General features: G+C 38.4%; 1 protein-coding gene across 2 annotated transcripts in view; it reads left to right on the top strand.

Moving 5' to 3' along the window:
- The window catches only part of tbxas1 (thromboxane A synthase 1 (platelet)), a 75,285-nt gene extending 51,615 nt beyond the window's left edge, over positions 1-23,670 (top strand). For both annotated transcript variants that reach the window (XM_063004262.1, XM_063004263.1), the window contains exons 11-14: positions 20,701-20,789; positions 20,986-21,123; positions 21,964-22,126; positions 23,242-23,670. In XM_063004262.1, the coding sequence (XP_062860332.1) occupies positions 20,701-20,789; positions 20,986-21,123; positions 21,964-22,126; positions 23,242-23,340 (489 nt within the window). In that variant the 3' untranslated portion in view covers positions 23,341-23,670. The remainder of the gene's footprint in view (positions 1-20,700; positions 20,790-20,985; positions 21,124-21,963; positions 22,127-23,241) is intronic.
- The last annotated feature ends 1,063 nt before the right edge of the window (positions 23,671-24,733 follow it).

Genomic DNA, 24,733 nt, shown 5'->3' on the forward strand with positions numbered 1-24,733 from the left:
AGTATTTTGTAAAAGAGCTAGGGAGTGGACAGTATGAAGCACCAAAGTAATCAAAATAACGTGAATAAGTATTTGGATGCTTAAACATATACAAATGTACAGTACGACGAAATTCTTTCTTTCTTATTGTTTTGGAAGCTGTAATCAGAGCACAGCGTCTGCCCTTGTATGGCGCCCCTGGAGCACAGAGGGTTAAGGGCCTTGCTCAAGGGCCCAACAGTGGCTGCATGGCAGAGCTGGGATTCGAACTCTCAACCTTTTAGTTAATAGCCCAAAGCTCTACTCACTAGGCTACCACTGTACCAGCTCTACTCACTAGGCTATCACCGTCCATAAGCACCTTATGATGAACTAAACTGTTCATTTACAATAATATATTTTGTTAACCTGAAGGTTAAACATAAAATAATTAAATAAATAATTCTTCATTATAATAATAATAATAAATGAACAATTCTGCGTAAAAATAGTAATAAAACAATATTTAAAATAATAATAATAATACATTTATTACATTATTATAAATAGAACAGAAATTTAACAATATATGTCAACCTTAAAATAAAAAATAAAAATTATACAAATACATTTTAAAATGCAAATAATCACATTATTTAACATAACCTGAAGTTTTACAGCAATATATTTTAAGGTAATATATTATAAATATTATTTTAAATAAATAATTATATTTAAATACAACAGTCAAAATAATGTTTTATGAGAAATTAATTTTATATTATTTTTTATTATATTTTGAGTACTATTTAAAGCATGACATGACCCTTTGTCAAAATGAACAGCTAGTTGAGAGATATCAGGAAACTTTGAGCTTGGACTGGAGCTGTTTTGTTCGCTGCAGCACTGACTGTTCAGTTCTGTGCTCATAATGCCGGTGTTATAACTGAGACATAAACCCAGCCTTGTTATACACACGCCTGCAGCGGCTGAATCTTAATACCTGCAGCCAAGTCCCGCCAGACGCTCAGATCAAACGCTAAACTGGTCCATCTCAATGACTTCCTTTCTCCACTTTCATCTTACTCACTTCCACTGACTCTCATGTGCTCCATGTAGCCTGGCTCAGGAAGTCTGCCTCGTTTTGCCTTTTTTTCAGACATTGGGGAGTTTTTAAACTTTATGGGTATCGTTAATCTCAGAGGAATGTAAATACATGTCAGATTTTACATCAAGTGTTTGATTTATCTTAAGTTGTGTGGCAGCTATTTACAATTCAGATTATTCATTCATTCATTTATTGATGTTATGCCAAAACCACTGAATGCAAGGTGGGAACATGCACTCATTTATGACTGGGGCAATTTAAAGCAATAATTTACTCACTGCTAGAGCTGTGTGGTTTGGCAAAAATGCTTCCACAGCTTTTCTATAAATTTAGCACAATATAGTTAGCCCTCCTAGATCTGAGGTTTGTGCTATCACCCAGTAGGGCACCCACACACACGTTATTGGCTTTGTTGCTACAACAGTTTTCATTCCTCTGGAAAGATTTTCTACAAGCAGTTGACTAATTTACCCCAAAGGTATTTTATTGGGGTTAGGGTCAGGGCTATGTGCAGTTTGCTGGTGTTCAGCTACACCTAGATTGTTAAACCATGTCTTTATGGCTCTTGCACAGTCAGGCTAAAACCACTGGTACAAAGTTTGAGGCATATCATTTTTTCATATAATTCATGTTTACACACCGTGGCTGAAACACTCGCACTAGGAGGGCGATACACATAGCAAATAATTTATGTGTACCCTCCAAATAGCCTTCAAATAGTTTATTGTGCCCACATACTGCAATACTGATTTGAATCATGTCTCTTACCATAAAGAGTGTTAAGGACGATTGGCAGCTAATAACCGAACTACTTTACCTGTAGATCAACACATATTCAATCCCTGTCCAAGTGTCTGTTACAATGTTTGTGTGGGCTTCCTTTCAATATTCTGCTTTCTTCCAACCTGCTGATACCTGCTAGTTTGTGAATTAACTACTTTATATAGCCCCTAATTATCAATAAGTAGGTTTGGGTTGTGTTATGGGAATGTAAAGCCTGTCCACTGTGTGTGTTCATACTTCACAGTAACTGTGTCTGGAATATGCTAAAGATAAATGAATGATATTTTATCATTTATTTATTGCTGATGCTGTATCAGCGTGTGGAGGTTGCAGTCTGTTCAGTTTGGCATGTTGTCCCGTTGTCCTTGTGGGATTCCAAAACACATCAATAATTGAGTGAATTTGTGATGGACTGGCTTCCTTTTCAGACCGCATTCTTGCCTTGTGCTCTGTTTTTTAGGACAGACTGTAGACCCACTGTGATCCTAAAACAGTAATTAAAATAAATGAATGAATGAATAATATCCATAGTACGTGCATTATTCATCATTTTCAAATGTACCTGGAATTTGCCATCGGTTGTTGAATTAGAAACTCTACTAATGTTCTCATGTAAATATTTTAAGCTTTTAAAGCAGAGCTTGCCACAGCAAACGGTTTGTGTTTGGTGTATTTGGGGGCGTGAGTGCACACACAGTAACAGCACACTCTGTAAAGTTTATATTGACGAGCTGGGCATCGCTCCACGGCAGGCTCTCTGACTGGAGTGAATATGAAGGTCATTGTGCCCCCCTAGCTGAGGCTGCAGTGCCCGGCACCACTTTTGAATTGAGCTCACTGAGAAGGGAAGGGCCTTTCTGTTTATTTTGTAAATGCATCTCGCTGTGCTCCTGCTGAAGGCTTCAATAGTGAAAGCTTTTCAAATGTCAGTCAGCTGTACAGAGCACCGACTTTCTACCGAAACACTAACATAACAAAAAATTACCTTACAATGCCTGAATGAGTAGAGCTGGTTAGTAATACTTTTTATTTAATCGTACAAATCTCATTTCCAAAAAAACTGATAACTGTACAAAGAAATTACTTTTAATGTTCAAACTGATCAGTTTAAATGTAATGTGTAATTCTAAACACATTTTAAATTTGATGCCTACAGCACACCCAAAACACACTTTTATTTGGGACAGGGACAAAATAAAAGTAAGAAGATTTTTTACTCTTGATTGGGTATGAAAGGAGGATCCACCAAAGGCTGGGTCTGCAAGTACAGATGGGTCACAGATTGCAAGCTATTAGGACTGCCGCGATTGGTCGACCTAGTCGATGTTAAGTTGATGCATCGTTTTTAAAACTATGTTTATAAATGATCCTTTTTAATTTCTACAACATCTCCATAGTGTTCATATGATTACCCTCAGCACTACTTGCTGCATGCATGATCTAAGTCATATTTGAGCTTTCAAAGAAAAGCTAAAAGTTTTCCACGATCCAAATCATCACAAGTTTGGTGATACTTAAAATTGGCACAAAACAAAAAGGTGGTTTGTACACTGTGCAAAGCTTTGATGGTACCACAGCAGCACTAGCGCCGTGTCGCACGTCAATATTGTTTCATTATGCTTCTTAATCGCGGAGATCTTGGGATACCATATTTCTGAGTGAGTTCAGTTAGACCGCAGCACACTTTTCTGTGTTAGGCTTGCGATTTTTGCGGTTGCCGCGGTGCTCAAAAAGCTTCTCATGTGAAACACTTACCACTGTGTTTACATCACTTAGAATGTGAAGTAAGTTCTGAGCGAATGTGTAGGTTAGAATCTGGGCTCATTCTGTCGTTACTGTACGATGAACTTAGTGAGACGTGCCTCCCTCTATTTTATTTCTGCCATAAGTTTAAGCACATTGCTTTGTGTACAGAATGCCATAAACACATGTTGCACTTTGTTTAACATGGAGCACTTGAGAATTTGATAATATACCTTTATTTATTTATTGGCATAAACCCTGTTTACATTTAGTTTTGTGCCATATTATTATGGCATACAGTTTGTTGTTAAAATAAAAGTGACTACTACTACTGAATGTGTGTGACCTTTAAGCCCTCAGGTGGTGTAGCACGACGGTTTAAATTTATGGGAAAAGTTCTCAGGGCTTGAGCACATCTCAGATGGACTAAACGACAGTGGGAGATGTGCTGTGGTTAGATGAGAGTGAAATTCAAAATATGTCGATGTACAAATATGTAGTTCAACATTGAAATGTTGTTTTTTATCTTTATTATTATTTCAAATCGATGAATGGCATTTTTATTTCAGTTTAGAAGCAAAGTAGGAGGGGGTCCTCCTTTTTGCATTCTTGTGCCAGTCCCAAGCCCAGAGAAAAATAAGAGGGTGCGTCAGGAAGGGCATCTGGTGTAAAAACTGTGCCAAGTCTGGTATGCAGACCAAAATTGTGGTGATTCCTAATAGACAGAAATAAAAGAAACTAAATGTTGGATGATTATTTACATGATTTGATATTGTTTGGTGGATTTGTGTATACAAAAATTTGGATTAACAGTTACAGTAATATGTTTACCGTAGTAAATTAAACTTTTCTGTAGAGGAATTGTTTTTGACTCTGAGCTCCAGCATGTAACATTTTTACCACTGGCTGGTTTAAGTAGTAAGGACACAAATGCCCCGCTGCCCAGCGAAGTGTGTGGCACACATTGTGTCGAGTCTCTCATTTTCTCGAGCTGGGGTGTGAGGTGGCTCCCCAGGGTGTCCCTCATTAATTTGCCTTTTTTATCTGCATAAATAGCAGAGTGAGATGAAGCAGAGCATCGTCTAATGAGTCAGCTAGAGGTGGTAACGAAGGGCGGGAGGGCAGGCCACACGACCAAATTATACATTTCCAGCTTCAGCCTCATCTGTTCTCTGACAGGGGTGAGGGCAGTGAGGGCAGGAGAGGGGTGAGCAGGGGCATATTGGAGAACATTAGGACAGAGATATGTGTAGAACCTGCATTGCTGACCTTTTTTGTCAATATTTGGGCAAATTATTGCTTAGGTTAGAATTTGTCCTTGTCTTTGGACTGTGGGAGGAAACCGGAGCTTCCGGAGGAAACCCACACAGACACAGGGAGAACATGTAAACTCCACACAGAAAGGACCTGGACCACTCCACCTGGGAATCAAACCCAGGACCTTCTTGCTGTGAGGCAACAGAGCTCCCAAAGGAAACCAACACAGACACAGGGAGAACATGCAAACTCCACACAGAAAGGACCTGGACTGCCTTTTAAAGCTTCAGACTTCAGTATGTTGTGCTTGCAAGCTTGTGTGGTCTGTTGCTTAATTCAATTAATAAATAAATAAGTGGTTTAGGCCATTTGCTTCAGGTACTCTGGCTTTTCTTTTAATGCACTGCATCAACAAGCCTTCTGATGTGGGTTACAAAATCAATACAACGAAACATCGACCCCTTTTTATCTCACCTATTCTCATGCAAGTTCCCAGTCAATTTCAGAACACGGTATTTGTGTTACGTTGACAGGAAAACCTTTGTTTGATGTTTGATGTATTTTATTGTCTATTTAATGTTGGATTGACAAGGTTACCTTTTAATTGTAGGGTGAAAATAAGACAGATGGGTTTGATTGCCAAGTAAATGCATTTATTAGCAATAAAAGAGCTCTGACAGTAAACACTGACATTTTAAAGCAACATGAGGTGACTATCCAATTGTGGGAGCACAATCTCTAAATAAAAAAATCTTGTATCGTGTCATAAAACAAGGACCAATCATAAGAAAGCTTACCAGCTATTACCTGGCTTTACGCTGCTAAGTAGATAAGATAAAGAGCAAGTACAGCGAGCTAAAGAGTCAGACATGATTACACTTTACTGTTTATTTTTTATTTATTTCAGTTTTCTGCAATTACTGTAAAATTTGTATGTTTATTAGTCATAAAAAGAAAACCTGGAATATAATTACATGTTTCTAAAAGGAACATGGACAGACAGCATAGAAGAACAGTGGGGTGGATGGCAAATGTTGATAACTGGCCCAAAAGTACAATCACAAAAATAATCACAGGATTAAATATGCACCTCTGTGACCCAGTTTCAAAAACCATCTATTAGCAATTACAAAAAGCAGTGATTGCTTCTCATAGCTGTACAAAACAATTAGCCAACAATTATCATTTTTGACAATGTTTCCATATTTTATGAACATAATTCCCCCGTACTGCCTGCCAATTTATTCAAGAGAGATTATTAAGAGAGTATTTTAAAAATTTACTTCACTTACTTCACTTACTAATTGTGCAATGTGCCACAACACCATACATGTTAAAACATAAAGGATCGCCGCTCATGTGGCACAGCAGTAAAACACACTAGTGCATCAGAGCTGACATTTCAAACTCGTTGGTTCGAAACTCAGCCCTGCCATCCGGCTGGAAAAGAAACTAAAGAAAAAAAGAAACTAAATCAATTATAAAAAGAAGCTATGACAATAAATTTAATAATTCATAAAAATACTCTCTAGGGATTTTTTTCTAGTTTAAATAGTTCGCCTTCAGACACAAAGATGTTTAGTCTGTGACCCATTTACTAATAGAGATACAAAGTATGACAGCTCTATTAAATACTGTAATAATAATGACACAGAGCCTCAGGGAGGACGAGCAGATAAGAAGAGAGGAAGCACAGACAGACTGGTCAGAATTACTTAGGTAAGGTGAGGTGAGTTACAAAAGAAACAAAGATAGAAAGTACTGGTGACTGGTGGGAGGTGAAAATCCTTGAGCGATGAGGGCTAAATAGAGACGCGAGAGCTCAGCCTGGCTTTCCTACATGTGAATTATTCATTCATGCTGTGCCTATGAGCCTGAGCCTCCAGCCGACACTTCCTGTATTCATCACCCCCTCACTCATATCACTTTACCCCCTAATAAAGAGCATTCATCTCCTCTGCTATTCAATAACACGACGTCTAATTCTCTACCCACCTCACCACTGCTGATTATAATTTCTATTGAGATTTCTACTGTCCGTGTTCTAGACTCCACAACTTTATTTTAGTTTTAGATTTTAGACCTTGAAATCATGAATGGTGCTCATTATTTTTGCTATTGTTTTTGTAATTTTACGAGGAAAAAATGAGGGGGGAAATGAAACAACATTCATAAATTGAATGATAAAATAAATAGAATGCTACAGTACACAGCACAGCTCACCTCAACGGTTGAATGTAAACTTAGAACATCCAGCGACGGTTCTTTTTGCTGTTGTTTTTGTAATTTTATTAGGAAAAAGTGAAGCTGATACAGTTACACTATATAGCCAAAAGTATGTGGACACCTGACCATGAGCTTGTTGGACATCCCGTTTCGAAAACAAATACACTGACCTCTGTGTGATCTTTTCAGGTATAACAACAGCCACTCTTCTTAGATTTCAAGATTTCAAAGATTTCAAAGCTTTATTGTCATATGTACAGTAGGAAACGTGTTTCCCTGTACAATGAAATTCTTATTTTGCTGTCCACACATGATGTAACAAAGTACAAAGATAATAATAAAATAAAATTAAATTAAGAAATAAAAGTTAGATATAGTAAAAAAAACACGCTGAGTATAAGTTATGTACATTGTGCAAGAAAAGAGCAGATATATTGCAATCAGACAATATAGTTACATGTGCAAAATGTAAAGACAGTAGTGTAGAAGGCTTCTCACAAGACTTTAAAGTATGTCTGTGGAAATTTGTGCCTATTTTCAAGAGAGTATTTGAATAGCTGGGCACTGACGTGGTCAATAAAGACTCAATTTATGTTCAAGTTAAGTTCAAAGCTATTCAGTGGGTCTGAGGTCAAGGCTCTGTGTAGACCACTGGAGTTTCTTTAAACCGAGCTTCTCTTCATGTACTTATAGACCTGCACAGGAGCACAGTCATTCTGGAAAAGGAAAGGGCCATGTTTATTTTTCTATTTTATTTCTGCATTTTCTCCCAATTTAGTGTAGTCAATTTGTCTTCCGCTGCTGGGGGATCCCTGATTGCAGTGGAGGTGGGTATATTGCTGCTCAAGCCTCCTCCGACCCGCGTGCAGCCCCTAGCGGAACCCTTTTTCACCCATGCATTCTGCACAGGCGCCTCTCTATCTGCCAATCAGGGTCCTTACACAGCGTTTGAAGACCGCACCAACATTGTCCGGTCGCCCCGCCCTAGCAGAACCGTGTCTGCTGCAGGCACTGCCAATTATGCCCACTAGATTTGATCTGTTGGCAAATGTGGCTGAAACTCATGATTTCAAAAATCAGAAAGGATTGTACTTATAATTGAGTGTAATAATTGAGGCAAAATACAGAGAAAATAGGATGATATCCTGTGCTGGCAACCGGCAGAGGTTGCCAGAGTGCACAGAATCAAGTTTCTCCAAATTAGGACAGGGTAGAAAATGAAAAAAGAAAAAAACTTAATGTGATTTCAATCATTTATACACATAATGGAATGCAAAAGGAAATAAAGCTAACTGCAGGGGTGCGGAATGTGATGTAGGCTGAACTTGTGGGTAACCTGCTGTGGTAAACTAGTGCATGCATACTAAGGGGGTTGAATTTGTGCTAAATTAGCTTTCAGCACAATACTGGTGCACAATACCTGCTGCTTTGCTTTAATTAATTATTTAAACACAAATGCAAATATGTAAATATATGAATATGTAAATACTATTGAATATAATTATTATCATTAATGAATGAATTGGACCTCTAGAGCAGCAATAAAACATTCATGTTGTTATTGAAAGATCAGTTTGAATCTCAATAATTACAATTTATTTATTCATTAGGATTTTAACATTTTGTTTACACACTTTGGTTACATTCATGACAGGAACAGTAGTTACTCATTACGCAAGATTCATCAGTTCAAGTCTTAATGTCAAACACAGTCATGGACTGTGAGGTGACAGTGCTACACACGGAGCCACTGTGCCGCCCCAATAATTTCAAAGCTTTGTGTGTCTGACAGTTCAAGAGAGCATTATTAGTTCTACTAGCTCAGTACAAAGGATAACGTTATTCTATTTACACGGCTTATCTTTGTTTGTTTATTTGGATTTTTAACGTCATGTTTTACACTTTGGTTGCATCCACGACAGAAACAGTAGTTACTGGTTACACAAGATTCATCAGTTCACAAGTTTAATGTCAAACACAGTCGTGGACAATTTTGTATCTACAATTCACCTCACTTGCACGTCTTTGGACTGTGGGAGGAAACCGGAGCTCCCAGAGGAAACCCACACAGACATGGGGAGAACATGCAAACGCCATACAGAAAGGACCCGGGCCGCTCCACCTGGGGATCAAACCCAGGACCTTCTTGCTGTGAGGTGACTTTTCACTTTGTCAGAGTATTTTTATCTGTTTTATGACCTTGTGTGAATTTCAAAAACACAGCATGACCGGCAGCACATGTTTTATAGAAAACAAGTTCAAGCTTTCACTCTTCCAGATTGCATATATTATGGAGAACTAGGGATTATTGGATTTAAATCTGCAATCAGCGAATTAAAAGAAATAAAAAAGGTCATGAGGAGTAAATCGCATTTCAATGGTAAATCCATTCTGGCAGATTTTATGGGCTGTGGTTGAGACGAAGGCTCTCTAGTGTGATTAGCTCTTCACCCCTCGGGTCAGCACTGTAAATAATGGACACTTTGATTAGGAGGGCTGATGCTCAGCAGGTGAAAGACACTGAACTACACTTCTGTTTTGTATCTTATCCCAATGGCACAGAAGAGAAATATAAGAAATTAGGGAAGGGAATAGCTGGAAAGCATGAATGTGCTGCAGAACGTGTGAATAGTTACACTTTGAAATCCAGCAAATAGAGACACCTGGAGGTAATGAAGGTCATGTACTGTACTACACACAGAAGGAGGTGGATTTGCATTGCACTTCTTCTGTTTCCCACTGTGCAAGGGCTTTTTTAATCAATTGTATGCTTGTCACGCTCAGATGAAAAGACAGTGCAGGGATGGAGGTATGTTCTCCAAAAAGTGAAAGACATAGGGGTGAGCTGAGAGCTATAGAGGGGTGATCATGTGAGGAAGGTGACTCCTCTCTCCTTCTGTCTCTCTCTCTACATATTTTTTCTTTGTCTCTTTGTTTCTACTCCCGACATGGACACTCGGGACTGAATGCTTGATGCGTTTTGCTTTTTGTAACCCTGATTTCCTTCCACCTTCCAACATGTAGTGGGTTAACTGGCTACTGTAAACTGACCTGAACTAAGAGTGAGTAAGGAAACATCTGCATGTTTGTGGATTTTTTTATGGACAGTCACACAGTCTGGGGTGTAATTTTGCATTTTGCCTAAATTAATTATTCAAATTAATAATCAGATGGCACAAAGACTAAAAAGTGTGTGTAGCAGGTGGCACAGCGGGATATTCCACTTCTCGGTTCAAAACTCAGCGTTGCCACTGGTCGGCTGGGCGCCATCTAGCGGGCATAATTGGCAGTGCCTGCAGCAGACACGTTTCTGCTAGGGCGGGATGACCGGACTATGTCAGTGGGGTCTTCAAACGCTGTGTAAGGACCCTGGTTAGCAGTTAGAGAGTCGCCTGTGCAGAGTGCAAAAGGGTGAAAAAGGGTTGCGCTAAGGGCTGCACGTGGGTCGGAGGAGGCGTGAGCAGCAATATACCCACCTCCACTGCAATCAGGGATCTCCTGCAGTGGAAGACAAATTGACTATGGGAGAAAATGCATAAATAAAATGTATGTGTGTGTGTGTATCACACATTTAAATCAAATTAACATTAAGCTAGTGAATAGGTTGGTCCCAGCATTATTTTTCATAATTATTAATGTATAGTCGTGGTTCCTAAACCAAACCCTTGTCTACCTACAAAGTTTATCTAAATGGCCAAAAGAAGCAGTAGCCTAGTGGTTAAGATACCAGACTAGTCATCAGAAGGTTGCTGGTTCAAGCCCCACCACTACCAGGTTGCTGCTGTTGGGCCCTTGAGCAAAGCCCTTGATCCTCAATTGTTCAGACTGTAACTGTTATGCAAGTCGCTTTGAATAAAAGGCGCCTGCTAAATGCATAAAATGTGAAACGTTTAGGTAAAATGTAAGTGTAGTTAAAGATCCACATCTTTTTTAGATTTCTTGTTGAACTGGAGCAATAACGCTCACCCTAATACAGCATTTTTATTAAAGCTGTACACTGTGTACATCTTCTCTGTCCATTTGAGCTCTTTATATTTCCAGAATGTATGTCACACACTAGGATTTGTGCCCTAATCTCCTGCCATTGTTATATTTGAGCCTCAGATCTTCTTATATTAGTGAGTCATGTCTAAAAATAAAGGTTTCCCAAGAGCAAAATGTTTTAGCTATTCGTGTTACACTGTTGATGTTGGAGGACCACGATAACAACTCCCTTGTAAGTTGTTTGGCTTTTTGTATTCTGGCTATTTTTATTTTCTTGGCTTCACTAATGGATTGGAGCAGATGGAGTCCTCAAAAACCTTCTGGCACAGTCAAAGAATCTATGAAAATGCTAGCGCCCCGGGGAACAGGACCGTCCTCTAACTTAAACATTCATAAATAAGTGCTCGGTAATTCAGTCATGCTCTTCTGACTGATGTGACTCGAACTACAGCAGCTGTCAGACGCTAACCGTTTCATAACCCCCTACCTCCACACCCTGTTTGCTGACTCCTGGGGACGTGTAAATAGTGGCAGAGATAAAAATATACTGTATTATTGACCAATCCCTTTTTTGTGCTTTTAACCAGCTGTGCATGAGAGACTTTTCACTATGATTGATATAGTGTGGTGATGTGTGCAGATGTGTGGGTGTCTGCTGTCTGATCACATATTTTGTCATTAAGACAGCTTAAAGAAATACTCCAGCGTTTTTAAAGTCAACATCACTCCACCACAGCTGGAGCAATTAATAAGAATGTTCATGATAGTACATAATGCTGAGTAAATCTACTAAAACCTACTAAATTGAAACAACAGTCTTAAACCAGTTGTTGTGTCAGTAAACTTTACTGTACACTGCAAATTAAAAAATACAGCTTGACACTATGACAGATTTGTAAAAAATACAGCTTTTCCACAGCTGTTCTAAAGTACTTCTGTTCATCGTTTCTGCTATGTATCTTTTTCTTAAGGTTTGTTTTGGATTAATACATGTTTTGTTTGTTCGGCTGCTCCTGTATATAGTGGTAGTCACATACTGGGAGTCACACATTCCCCTCTATTATTCTAAATCTTTGTACAGGTGATTCAACCAGCCAGCAGAGGCCACAGTTGATACATTCATTCAATGTTTTTCTATCGCATTATCCTGGTCAGGGTTGCGGTGGGTATGATTCACTGGGCAAAAGGCAGGAAACACCCTGGACAGGTCACCAATCCATCACAGAGCAAACACACATACACACTCTCACACACTTATACCTAGTGGGACTTTTTGTATCTCCAGTTAACCTGACTGCATTCCTTTGGACTGTGGGAGGAAACCTGAGCTCCTGGAGGTGAACATGCAAAATCCACCTAGGAATCGATCCCAGGACCTTCTTGCTGTGAGGCGACAGTGCGGCCCACCGAGCCACCGTGCCGCCTGAAGTTGAAAAAGTAATTTGGAATCCCTCTGTATACGCACCTGGCAATAGTACAACTACACATTCTCAGCAGTGCTGGGCTGGTGCATTAGACTTATGCACCACCTGAGTGCCCAGATTACAGATTCTTCTTTTTTTTATTGCATTTTACAAAATGCACCAAGTGTTTCGGAAACAGGGTTTGTACTTGCATGTTTTTATTAGTATAGAACATTTATAAATATTATTGAGACACAAAAGTAACTGTATCATGCAAAAGTCTGGACACCTTAATACTAAAAAAACGTATGCCATAATGGACAACTTATGTATTGTTGAGCAGGTCAAGGATTGTCATTAGGAATAATTAGCTAATGGCAATTTCAAAGCATAAAAGATTTGCAATTTCTACTGTCCTAAATGTTTTGACAAAATACTGGATGAAGTGAGCTGTTGAACTCTCTGATGCAACTTACCAGAAAGTCAAAGCAAAACCCTTGGATGACAGGAAAGGACCCGCAGTGCTGCCTGTACAAACATCATCTGTCAGGGAGCCATGAGAAAAAAAAAACCCTGTGGCTTCATCAGTAAACATCTGAAGTAGCAAAGCAACATTTTGAAGTCATACACATTTTAAAACAGATGATGTGGACTGATGAAGTGAAAGTGAAACATCTGTATTGGAAGGGGGTGAACACATTATTATTTAGGGTTGTGTGACAGCCAGTGGTACAGGAAGCATTACACAGGTAAATGAGGGAAGACTCAACTTAAAACTGAAGCTACAAAGAATCAGCGATCTAGAACATGACAATAATTCAAAACATACCCTAAAATCCACCATAAAAACTTTTGGAATGACCTTTATGTCCTCAAAGGAACATCTTGATAACTCGATGACTTTGCACTATAAAAAATAACGAAAAGTAGAAAAGGTCCTACTCAGGTTCTGCTTGTGGAAATAATGTTTCGACTAATAGTGTTTGACCAATTAAATCAGCACCCCTGTCCCATGCATATAGAATAAATAATGTGGGCTAGTATAGAACTGAATGTGAATAATAGCTATTTTTTAGTGTTCGCCTGTAGCATGTTATAATCATTATGGCAAACCTGCATATTTGCTTTGACTACAGGGAGCCTTATGACCTGTCATTTGAATTTCCATTACAGCTCCATTATTCAGCACATCAAGCCAAATTTAATAAAAGCTGCTCGCAGTATCAGTAAGTGCTAGATGCTGAGGCTGCACTGACTGCTTTAATGGTTTTGTCACTGATGCACAGAGGGGCTATATGTGAGGACCATAATGAGACACGGATACATCAGTGGAGTCGTGTCTGGAGTTCATGTCCCAGCCATTCACAGGTAGGATAGAACAGATCTGTGGTGGATATAGAGGTAAAAGATTTCCTGTTAGATTCCAGTGGATGAATGGAAATTGAGTTGTGATCATGTCCATTCACCTCCTAGTTCATCCATTTACATTTTCAGCCATTTCATTATAAACCTCTTAGAAGCATCTTCAAAAAGCCTGTCTGAAAAAACTTCTGCCAACTGTTTTAATGCTTAATGATGATAAAGGTCTGTTACTTAATATACATTCACAAAATATAATCCGGAAATACGCTCTACATTGCGGAAAGTATTCTGTGTATGTTTAGATTAGAGTATTTTACTTAGTCCAAAATACTTCCAACATAATCCTGCCACACCAAAACAGACCAGAGAAATGTAAAAGAATAACAAAGGTTAGAAAAGTCAGAACTAAAAGACCTACATCTTTCTATTAATCCTTCAGTTAATAGTAAGTTCAGAAGATTCAGATAATATATTAACAAGCTAAATATGAAATAAATCAACGAAAGCTTGAGTAGAACACTGCTTCAATTCCAAGTGACTTACTGATTCCCAGAACTGTTGTACAATCCAATATTTCAACAAACAAACAAACAAACAATATGTTAGGTTGAAGAAAAGCCACACTGGTTTGTTTTCTCATGCTTTAGTCGGATCTCAGAGCCTGAATCATGAGCTGTGGGAATAAAAAGCACTTTTTGCAGTGTTACCACTTCCTGGCTTTGTGTCTGCAGCTGTCTGTGTGTTTCTGCACATTTCACTCAGTCTGACTGAAACTGTAATTTTCTGTTCTGCCGTCAACCCGTCAAGCTCTTGATTTCATTTTAATAAGACTGAGATCTTATAAAGGAAGCTCTAAAATCCCTGTATAGAGTAAGAAATGTTATAGATGTGCTTTACTGATTTATTACTGACACTGTAAACCTGATTTATTTTTTTTATTACTTTGTTCTTGTTATACTGATAAACATCTGTGTAAGCCCTTAGGTATTAGTCATGCATTATTTTAGGTTATGGACCTATCTTAATTTTAAGTTCCTCTGAACTAGATATTTTAAGCTATTACACTACTATACTATGTGTCAGTGGGTCAACAAAGTTATGTGGAATAATAACCGTCCAAATGTCATATTAGTGCACTACCTAGAGTGTTACAATTGTTTAGACAGTGTAAAATGTATGTAATTTGGGATACAGCCTTTTAGCACTAATTATTTTCATGCCAACATTAGAATTGTGGCCTCTTCTGTGTGGTTGAGGTTCCTGCACTAGCGGTAAGTAATCTAGAGAGCTTAGCGTGTCTCTCCAAATATGATGCAACTCTCTCTTAGACTCCACTCCATTGCAGGCAGGTGAAAAAATGTGGTCGGTGAATGTGTGCATGTCGGAGGGGCGAGTGATAGTCTCAGCTAATCCGGAGAAGGGGGCAGTGCAAGCCACATTATTCCAACCTGAGGGAATTAGTGACTACTAGATTAGATATTTTGGAGGAAAGTAGGCAGTGGTGCTTTAAACTCAGTCAAATAATAATATAATAATTTTATCCACATTATTATTGTAGCACCAGTGCCAAATTTAAGAAGCAAACATCTGACACCAAACATGTCACCTGCATTTGAGATTTTGTACATATTCTACCTTGATGGCAAACTAAATCTCAGACCACACACCTACTCGGACCTAAACACGTGATGCCAGCCATAAACAAGAGGTTACATCTACAAAAGAAATCAAGAAGTAATTGGTTGTTTGTGTGTTGTTCCTGATGGGTGCTGATGGAAATGAATAGGTAGACATGAATAACACCGGCAGGCAGATGTGAAGAGGCAGAATGCTGATAAGAGCCTCTGCTCTGAGCCCAGCTTCCACCTCACATGTGGGCAGAAAGAATTTCATTTGCAGAAAGGAGACTGACATTATTAACATCAGGAGTCTTGAAAATATGCACAGAAATGAGTTTTTTTTGCTTTTGCAGGACACATGTTTACACACCACACAGCCAGGCTTTTTTCCTGTAGCCATACATATAAATGTAATATCCAGAAGCTATTTTCAGGTCACCACATTTCTGTGCTGCAATCTTTTGTCTTAAAGACGCATTTCATAATTTGTGTTGTAAATAAAATTTTTATTTAACTCAAGAAAATGGGGTTGACTAGAATTTAGGTAAGACGGTGAATGCAGTGTATAACTGTGTGTACCCAACCCAAAAATACCAGTCCTTGTAAAACATTTACTGTCATTGATTTGTTTTTTTATATCCTGTATTCAACTTCTACTGGGTATTTTACTGAATAAGCAGGAATCAGAAAAAGCCTTATGAGGCAGTACATGAATATCTTATCAATTTGCAGTTCCCGTGAGTGCATTGTATTTTAATTAATCCCCTCCAGTATCACCGTAGTAAAAGTAAAGCTGTGTCTGTGCATGTGAAGCACAGTTATATAGCACATAAAATGAGCTGTGATTGAAACGACTTATAATTACAAACAGCACAGCATGACTTTGTGTGTTAAAGGTCATGGCACTGTATGTCAAACGTGGATAAATGGCATCATGAAGAAGAGCAAGGGTCACAGGTGGAAGCTCAGTGAAGGAAATTGACACAGTTTACATTAGAACTGCTAAACAGTTCTAATGTTCACTGGCCAGTGATAGCTCAGTGGTTAAGGTACTGGACTAGTAAGCAGAAGGTTGCTGGTTCAAACAACAATAAATAAATGCTTTTTGAAAAGAAAATGTGCAGAAAAAACGTCTGAACATTAAAAAACTCATCACTAGGCCACTCAGGTGGCGCAGTGGTAAAAACACACGCTGGGACCAGAGCTGGCATCTCGAATACATCGTATCGAATCCCAGCTCTGCCTGCCGGCTAAGGCTGAGCGGCCACATGAACAACGATTGGCCTGTTGTTCAGATATGGGCGGGACTAAGCCGGATGGGGTCTCTCTCTCATGACTGGTGCAATTACTGCTGGCTGATTGATGGCGCCTGCACAGAGATGAGAAAAGAGTGCTGTCAGGGTGTGTCTCTCCGTACACAATGCTGAGCTGCACTGCACTTGTCAAAGTGTAGGTGATAAGATGCATACGGCATGCTGCCCATCACTTAAACCATTTTTGTACAGTGAAGTTATTCTCTTATCCTCTTCAAAAGGGAATGTGTATCATGTTAAAAGCAATAGATATACAGTACAGGCCAAAAGTTTGGACACACCAGCCAAAAGTTTGGACACACCTTCTCTTCAATGTTTTTTCTTGATTATTTTTATTTTCTACATTGTAGATTAATACTGAAGACATCCAAACTATGAAGAATTATGTAGTGAACCAAAAAGTGTTAAACAAACCAGAATATGTTTTATATTTTACCAACTCTACCTCTGCACAACCCAACTGATGGTCTCAAACACATTAAAAAAGCAACAAATTCCAAAAATTCACTCTAGACAAGGCACAAACATTCATTGAAAACCATTCCAGGTGGAAACCTAATAAAGCTGGTTGAGAAAATTTTAAAGAGTGTGCAAATCTGTCATTAAAGCAAAAGATAGCTACTTTGAAGAATCTAAAATATAAAACATATTCTGGTTCGTTTAACATTTTTTTGTTTACTACATAATTCCATATGTGTTCCTTCATAGTTTGGATGTCTTTAGTATTAATCTACAATGTAGAAAATTTAAAAAAATTAAGAAAAACCACAGGAATGAGAAGGTGTGTCCAAACTTTTGGCCTGTACTGTATATAAATAAATTTATATTTTATTTAATTATTGCATATGTAAAATTGCAATTATAATCATTAACAATCAGTATAAAAATGCACTTGTCCTTAAAATACAAGCAGTATGGTTTAATATGCTTTAAGCATATGCACATTTTCTGCATAAATGAATTAAGATTAGACAGATGTGTGCGACCTTTTGAAGCTCTTTGTGTTTTTGCATCCGCCTACAGTCATGTCCTGGTTCACTGGTCAGTGATGTGCAGCCTCTGGGCTCACTGGACCCTCCATTAGCAGCTTAGTGCCGCTCCACAGACTTGTGTTATTTTAGTACAGGCTCACGCTGTGCAGAAATGTAATGCCAAACAGTGCTGAGTACACTTATTAGACTGGAAATGTTTCCTGCTCTACCCTGTGCGGTGGATGCAGCCAGATTCTGTCATTCTGTTTTCTGTTTGGCTTTGTGTCGAGTCTGCCAGACCTTGAGCACAAGCGAGGCCAGTGTCACTGGGGAGAGGTTATTCAAACACTACAGAGCGGGGCTGAAACTACCGTCTGTGCAGCTGCTGGCTTGAGCTGTGGCTGGTCTAGCTCAGGTGTAGATTAACAGTATTTACATTTACACAGAGGCAAATGCAAGGTGCTTTTTCCAAAGTGACTTAAAACTGTTACAACTGAGTTGTTGCACAAAAATACAGTATGGTTCACTGATTTATCATTCTTCTTACATCATTTCTTACTTCTTACAACTCAACGTCCCCAGAAATTGATGCCCTTTGTTGAGAAATGTGTACCCTTAAACTCAATGTGTGTGCGACCGCCGCTTTGTTCAGCGGCTTGAAGCAATATTTTTTATTGATTTTTAACTGTTTTTAATTGTATTGTAATTCTGATGCACCTTTACCCCTTCCTTTCTCTCCTCACTGGTACTGTGTGGTACAGCTGGCCTTGTTAGACTATAGACTAACCTCTTAGCAGAATTAATTTCAAACACCCCCCTCCACCCCAGTTTTTTCTTCAGTGCGTGTTATTAAAAATCACATCTTAGACAGTGTACAGCTACATCCTTCTCATCTGAGTGCCGAGTCTTTCTAAGGACGCCACTCTGGTCTGGAATAGTGCAGCTGACAACGAAAAGTGACAGACCAGCCAGACAACGAGGGCATCTGTAGAGCTCGAATGTGGGCAGCGTGGCAGCCTCCCTTCGTTATCTGCTCTTTTAACCCCTGCGGCTGCTCCCTTCATTACGAGAGCAGTGTGATTTCAGGCAGTCAAGTCATTCATTGTAGTCACAGCAGACAGGAACAGGGAGGGAGGAGAATGAAGGGGTTCATAGATGGTCCATAACACTCATATTCAGCTGCTCTGATTGAATAACCTTACTTACCTACTGCATGAGGTGCTGCATACACAGACACACATGTGCTTCTAGTAATTGATTTGTGCTACATATGCAAACAGGATTACTTAGGCAAGCTGGTTTTGTGCTGGATCCCAAAATTAGGTTAGGATTTAAGATTAGTCAAGCAGCCACTGTATGGAGTTCAGGGTAATAAAAAAATCATTATATTCATGAACTGATGGTGTCTGTCTCAGTGGGGGGCATTTATATGAAACGACCTTGCTTTTCAGAAGGACTGGGAACAATGGTGCAACGTTTCCCCCTGCTGGACATTGGTTAATACTACACCCTACATAACAAAGAAAATACTTATGAAATATAAACTAAATTATCTCCTCATGTATTGTCTTTAGTAACTCCATTCAGGCGCAGGTGTAGTTCTGGAGCCTACTGGGAACAAAGCTGATACTTGTCACTGGTTCCCAGTCTCCTGAAAGGCACACAGAGCTCCTCATCTGTGCACATACAATTGCTAAGTAGGAGTAGCTCGGCCAATTACTGGCATGTTCTTAGAGGTGGGAGGAATCTGGAATACCCAGGGAGGAGCAGGACAAACTCCACAGCTATTAACCTCAAGTAAACCTGGGTCCCCCAAGCAGCCACGGAAACTACCTGCTACAGCACTGTGACACCAATGTCATTCCATTTTTATAAAAGATCTGTATCCCATTGGCAATTCGAAAATGATGAATTTCAGGGTCTTTATTTAGGCCAGATGCAGTTTTGCTGATGATTAGTTTTAATTCAAATAACCATGATCTATCTTTCCTGTCGACTTTCTCTGTTTCTCTGTCTAAATTATAGATAAAATCTAATCAGATCAACCTCTACACTATGGGGACCAGCTATTAATCAAAATAAACCATATACATCTACAGTGCTATTTTTTTCATTTACTATTTTTGTCACATTTTGTTTTTGTTTCATATCTTCAAACTCAATTTAATATCAGAGCAGGACAACCAGATGAAATCATGTTTTAAAATACAATAATTGTATTAATTTAAGGGAAAAATGCATCCAACACCCAAATGACCCTGTGTGAAAAAGCAACAACCCTCTTAGTTACTCAATCAACCAAATTAATCACATTTAATGGAATGTTTTGTTTAATTAGTCCAGTTATTTATTTATTAGGATTTTAACATCATGTTTTACACACTTTGGTTACATTTATGACAGGACAGGTAGTTACTCGTTACACAAGATTCATCAGTTTAAGTCTTTAATGTCAAACACAGTCATGGACAATTTTGTATCTCCAATTCACCTCACTTGCACGTCTTTGCACTGTGGGAGGAAACCGGAGCTCCCGGAGGAAACCCACGCACACACAGGGAGAACATGCAAACACTACACAGAAAGGACCCGGACCGCTCCACCTGGAAATCGAACCCAGGACCTTCTTGCTGTGAGGAGACAGTGCTACCCACCGAGCCACCGTGGCACCCAATTAGTCTAGTTACATCCAGGCTTGATTACTTCTGAATCTTTTAAATAGGACCTTTCTAAAAATGTGAAGTCGGCTTAAAGGTCTCAACATGCATCACATTATGCCACAATCAAAGAAAACTCATGAGGTGAGAAACTAATTAGAATTATTAAAATAGATCAGACTAAGAATAGTTACAAACTGTTTCCCAGGTTTTTGGACACAATGAACTATAGTAAGAGTGAATATCTACTATATAGTGTATAAGTAATAGAAAAGTCAGTTAATTTAATGATCTCTTTGTTTCCACTGTTTTGTAGGAATCAGCGGATTATACCAACATTCAGGAGCTGAAGTATTTAGACATGGTGTTATGTGAGGCTCTGAGACTCTATCCACCTGCATTCAGGTATGGCTATATCCAGCATTGGACAGCTGATTCAAGAACACGATCGTAGTATTTCCACACTAAACTAACCATGGTTTACTAGTGATGTGTAACATTTATACAGCAAAACTACATTACAATTCTCAAATCCTTTGTTTTAATTGCACAGAAATGTCATTTTATATTCCACTGTGACTCTTCTGCTGTATTATTGTAGATTTGCCCGAGAGGTTGCGCGGGATTGTGTGGTGAACGGACAGGCACTGCCTAAAGGAGCGATTATTGAGGTTGGAGCAGGATTCCTGCATTACGATCCAGAGCACTGGTCTGAACCTGAGAAATTCATACCAGAGAGGTACGAAATCATCTACTTTTTAACTTGGACTTTACTTTTTCCAAGCTGTTAAATATAATGATATAATGACTTTTACACATTCATACATGTGTTTACGACCATAGGGGCAGGTTATCCAACTGCCAATTCATGCTGAAACAGAATTTTTCTGAAACTGCGGCTACACTATTAGTAATGGGATTGTTAAAACACCTAAACTCAGTAAATAGTGGTGTAGACATACGTTTGGCCATGGTGCCTAACTGATGCCCCCTCAATTCCTAGCTTCTATGTCCTTGAGCCCATTACCCAGAAATCAATTAAAATCATCCATCTTTAAGTACATCTCATTATTTTAAATGCACAAAGGAATAAAAATAGTAGGTAGAAGTCTTTTTCATCCTGTGATGTAGCCTATGGTGAAATTAATTATCAGCCCCCATTTTCAGATGTGAGGCTAATTTGCAGGCAATAATGGGACTTAAGTGCTCTTAGCACTAGTAATTTAGATGCTGTATGTAGGTGTAGGCTTGGCACTGTAACTAAGAGTCCTGAGTCCTGCAAATAAAGTGTTTTATCAGCGCCTGTGTGAAGCTGAAGTTCTGGTGTTTCCAGGAAGACATTGCATGGTCTGTCATTGGTTATGACTTTTTGTGCCAGTTTTGTGTTTTATGTGTTGTGTTCGGCTGAACACTTTATTCAAAACTAAACTATACAAGTGTGCAAGTTGTGTATAGATGCTTAGCATTGCTCTAAAGGCTTCAATGATTAGTTTTCTGAAACAGAAGAGTATTTGGCAGTCTGTATTTTGAAGCACATGAGCTGAGACTGCAGGCTGATATCTGCTCCTCTTTATCTCAGGTTCCTCCCTGAAGCCAAGGCCAGTCGACACCCTTTTGTGTATTTGCCGTTTGGAGCAGGGCCTCGCAGCTGCGTGGGCATGAGACTGGCCCAGCTGGAGATTAAGATGGCACTCGTCAACATCTTGAAAAGATTTAATGTGGTGTCCTGTGAGGACACTAAGGTGTGTGAATGTTACATATTTGCATAAAAATAGTTTTAACATAACCAGCAAAAAATCTTGAAAGCCTATGTTAGGGATGAAATGATACACTGTACCCACGATGCGATACAAAATGAAATTGAAGACAAATGATGACAGTTTCCTTTTATTATTTCTCTTTAAAAAAAAATAAAATACTGTATTTGTGCTCATCTTTTATGTACCTAAATAATGAATGCCATTTTTTCTGAGGTAGGTACAAATAATGCATGCTTATTGTGTAAAAAAAACCTGAAATGAGGTAGGTACAAAAAAAGCTTATTGTGTAAAAATTTTAAAACAAATCAAACATTATATAAATAAATGAATAATACAAATAAAATATCCTCACAAATAAATTTGGCTGGAAAATCCCCCTACCTGGCAACTTTGTGAAGTGCCATCAACCAGGCGAGGTGAATAGCGCCAGTGCACTCTGCTGTTTAAAGTGAATATCGATTCATCTTAAATGAATAAATAAATAACCGATTCGATTCGTGGCACATGTGCATCGATTTTTAACTGGGTTGTGGTGCATCGTTACATCCCTAGCTTATATATAAATAGCAGTAGTATACTTTAATATAAAATGCAACCCTCCTGATCATTATATTAATTCATTATATCATTAGATTATTATATTACTGATATAATTATATTATTATATCATCATTATATTACTTATATTAAAGTAGTATACTTTAATATAAAATGCAACCCTCCTGATCAGTGACTACACGTGTTTATGGCTATTCAAATGTTAATAAATCAAAAACATTTGGGTCTTATCATTTTTGTGAGCTGAACCATAATGGGCAGCACACAGGCATCAGTGCCTAGTATTGCTAGACCTAAATAAAAGCACGGGCCGCACTGATTTGTCGCACTGATTTAAAAGCCTGCAATATTCAATGATGAATTCAGGATAGATCTGGTGCTTCTCAAAGATGACGAAGATACTCGGATCGCTGATGTTGTCCACACAGTAGTAGTTGTAATTTTAAGACTAGTTGTTTTTAGGACTAGTTGTTTTCAAGACTAGTTGTCATACTAATTGTGCATGGCTAAATCTCTTGTTCTTTTTTTATGTCCAACAGGTTCCACTTGAATTAAAGTCAAATACCACCCTGGGACCCAAGAATGGCATCTATGTTAAAATTACCAAAAGGGAGAGGTTTGATGAGACGGCACTGTAAATAGGGGTTTGTGTGTGCGCCACATTTGCAAGGGTTTTATATAATCACAAATTTTTATTATATATACATATATAGAAAATCACAAACTTTTATGAATGTAAATCTACCTATACACATATTTTATAATCAAATCAATGATCTAATTTGCAGTAACACATACGTTATATTAAGGACTGTATTAAGGACAATATGTTTTGTTCAGTCACCAGAGCGAGTTTGTTCCATGAGTACTTGCTCAGACATGTTCAGTGGAGTAGGCGGGGTAATGAGGTTCCCAGCAGATTAAAGTTGATTAAATATTTTAAGGAATAATAAAGTGTTAAAACGAGACTTAATGATTTGTGTGTTATCAGAGCTCAAAAATGACAAAAAAGCTCAAAATATAATGAAATTAATCTATCATGCAACAATTAATATATTTAAGTGTTTGCTAAAGGTACTTAAAGTGAGCTCAGATTAGAATGATATACAGTGTTTTAAATACCAACAATTTCAAATCTTATAGAGCATAAATAAGAGAAATAAAACCCAATACTGAAATTTGAGGGGCTTTTTTTAAATGTACACAACCATGGTTTCTCACTACAGACAGTATATCTTAATAGCAACATGCCAAGGTTACATGGCCTCAGTCCTCCCAAATATTCCAGAGGCTTCAAGATAAGGGAGCAAATTCCCATAATGGGAGCTTTTTTTTTTTTTTCCCCAAAATAACCTAGTGGAAAAACTTCACCCTTTTTAATAACAGTATATTACCATTAATATATAACATTACAACAGCCCTGGATAGTATTGTGGGATTAAAGTAAATGTGCATCTTTATCAGTTTTATTCGTTTATTGTTTTTAAGTAAGATAATTTCAGCCATGTAAAAAGTCAACTAACATTTTTTGAGGATTACACAGTAAAAAAAACATTCTGGGAGCTGTCTGGGTAACAAGAACAAGTAGAAGAATCTAATTTTTATACATTGCGAAAAGCAGACAGACAAACAGTTCTCAGGGGAGTGCATCTGGCAAAGTGGGTGCTGCCCAGCAAAAGAAGTTCAAGGAGACCTGGCTGGTTAGTTGTAGCTGTGGTGTAAATGGTGTAAAAAAAAATACATCAGGTCTCTGTAGGTTTGTTAAATAGCATTCTTATCACCACCAACTGTTCTGATGAACTGTTCTGTTCTGGGCCAGTGATAGCTCAGTGGTTAAGGTACTGGACTAGTAAACAGAAGGTTGCCGGTTCAAGCCCCGCTACCACCAAGTTGCCACTGTGGGGTCCCTGAGCAAGGCCCTTAACCCTCAATTGCTCATTGTGTAAGTCGCTTTGGATAAAAGCGTCTGCTAAATGCTGAAAATGAAAATGAAATGAAATGATGACATTAAAGACACAAATGCATTTCCAA

The sequence above is a fragment of the Trichomycterus rosablanca genome, chromosome 11 (genome assembly GCF_030014385.1).
Source record: "Trichomycterus rosablanca isolate fTriRos1 chromosome 11, fTriRos1.hap1, whole genome shotgun sequence".
NCBI lineage: Eukaryota > Metazoa > Chordata > Actinopteri > Siluriformes > Trichomycteridae > Trichomycterus > Trichomycterus rosablanca.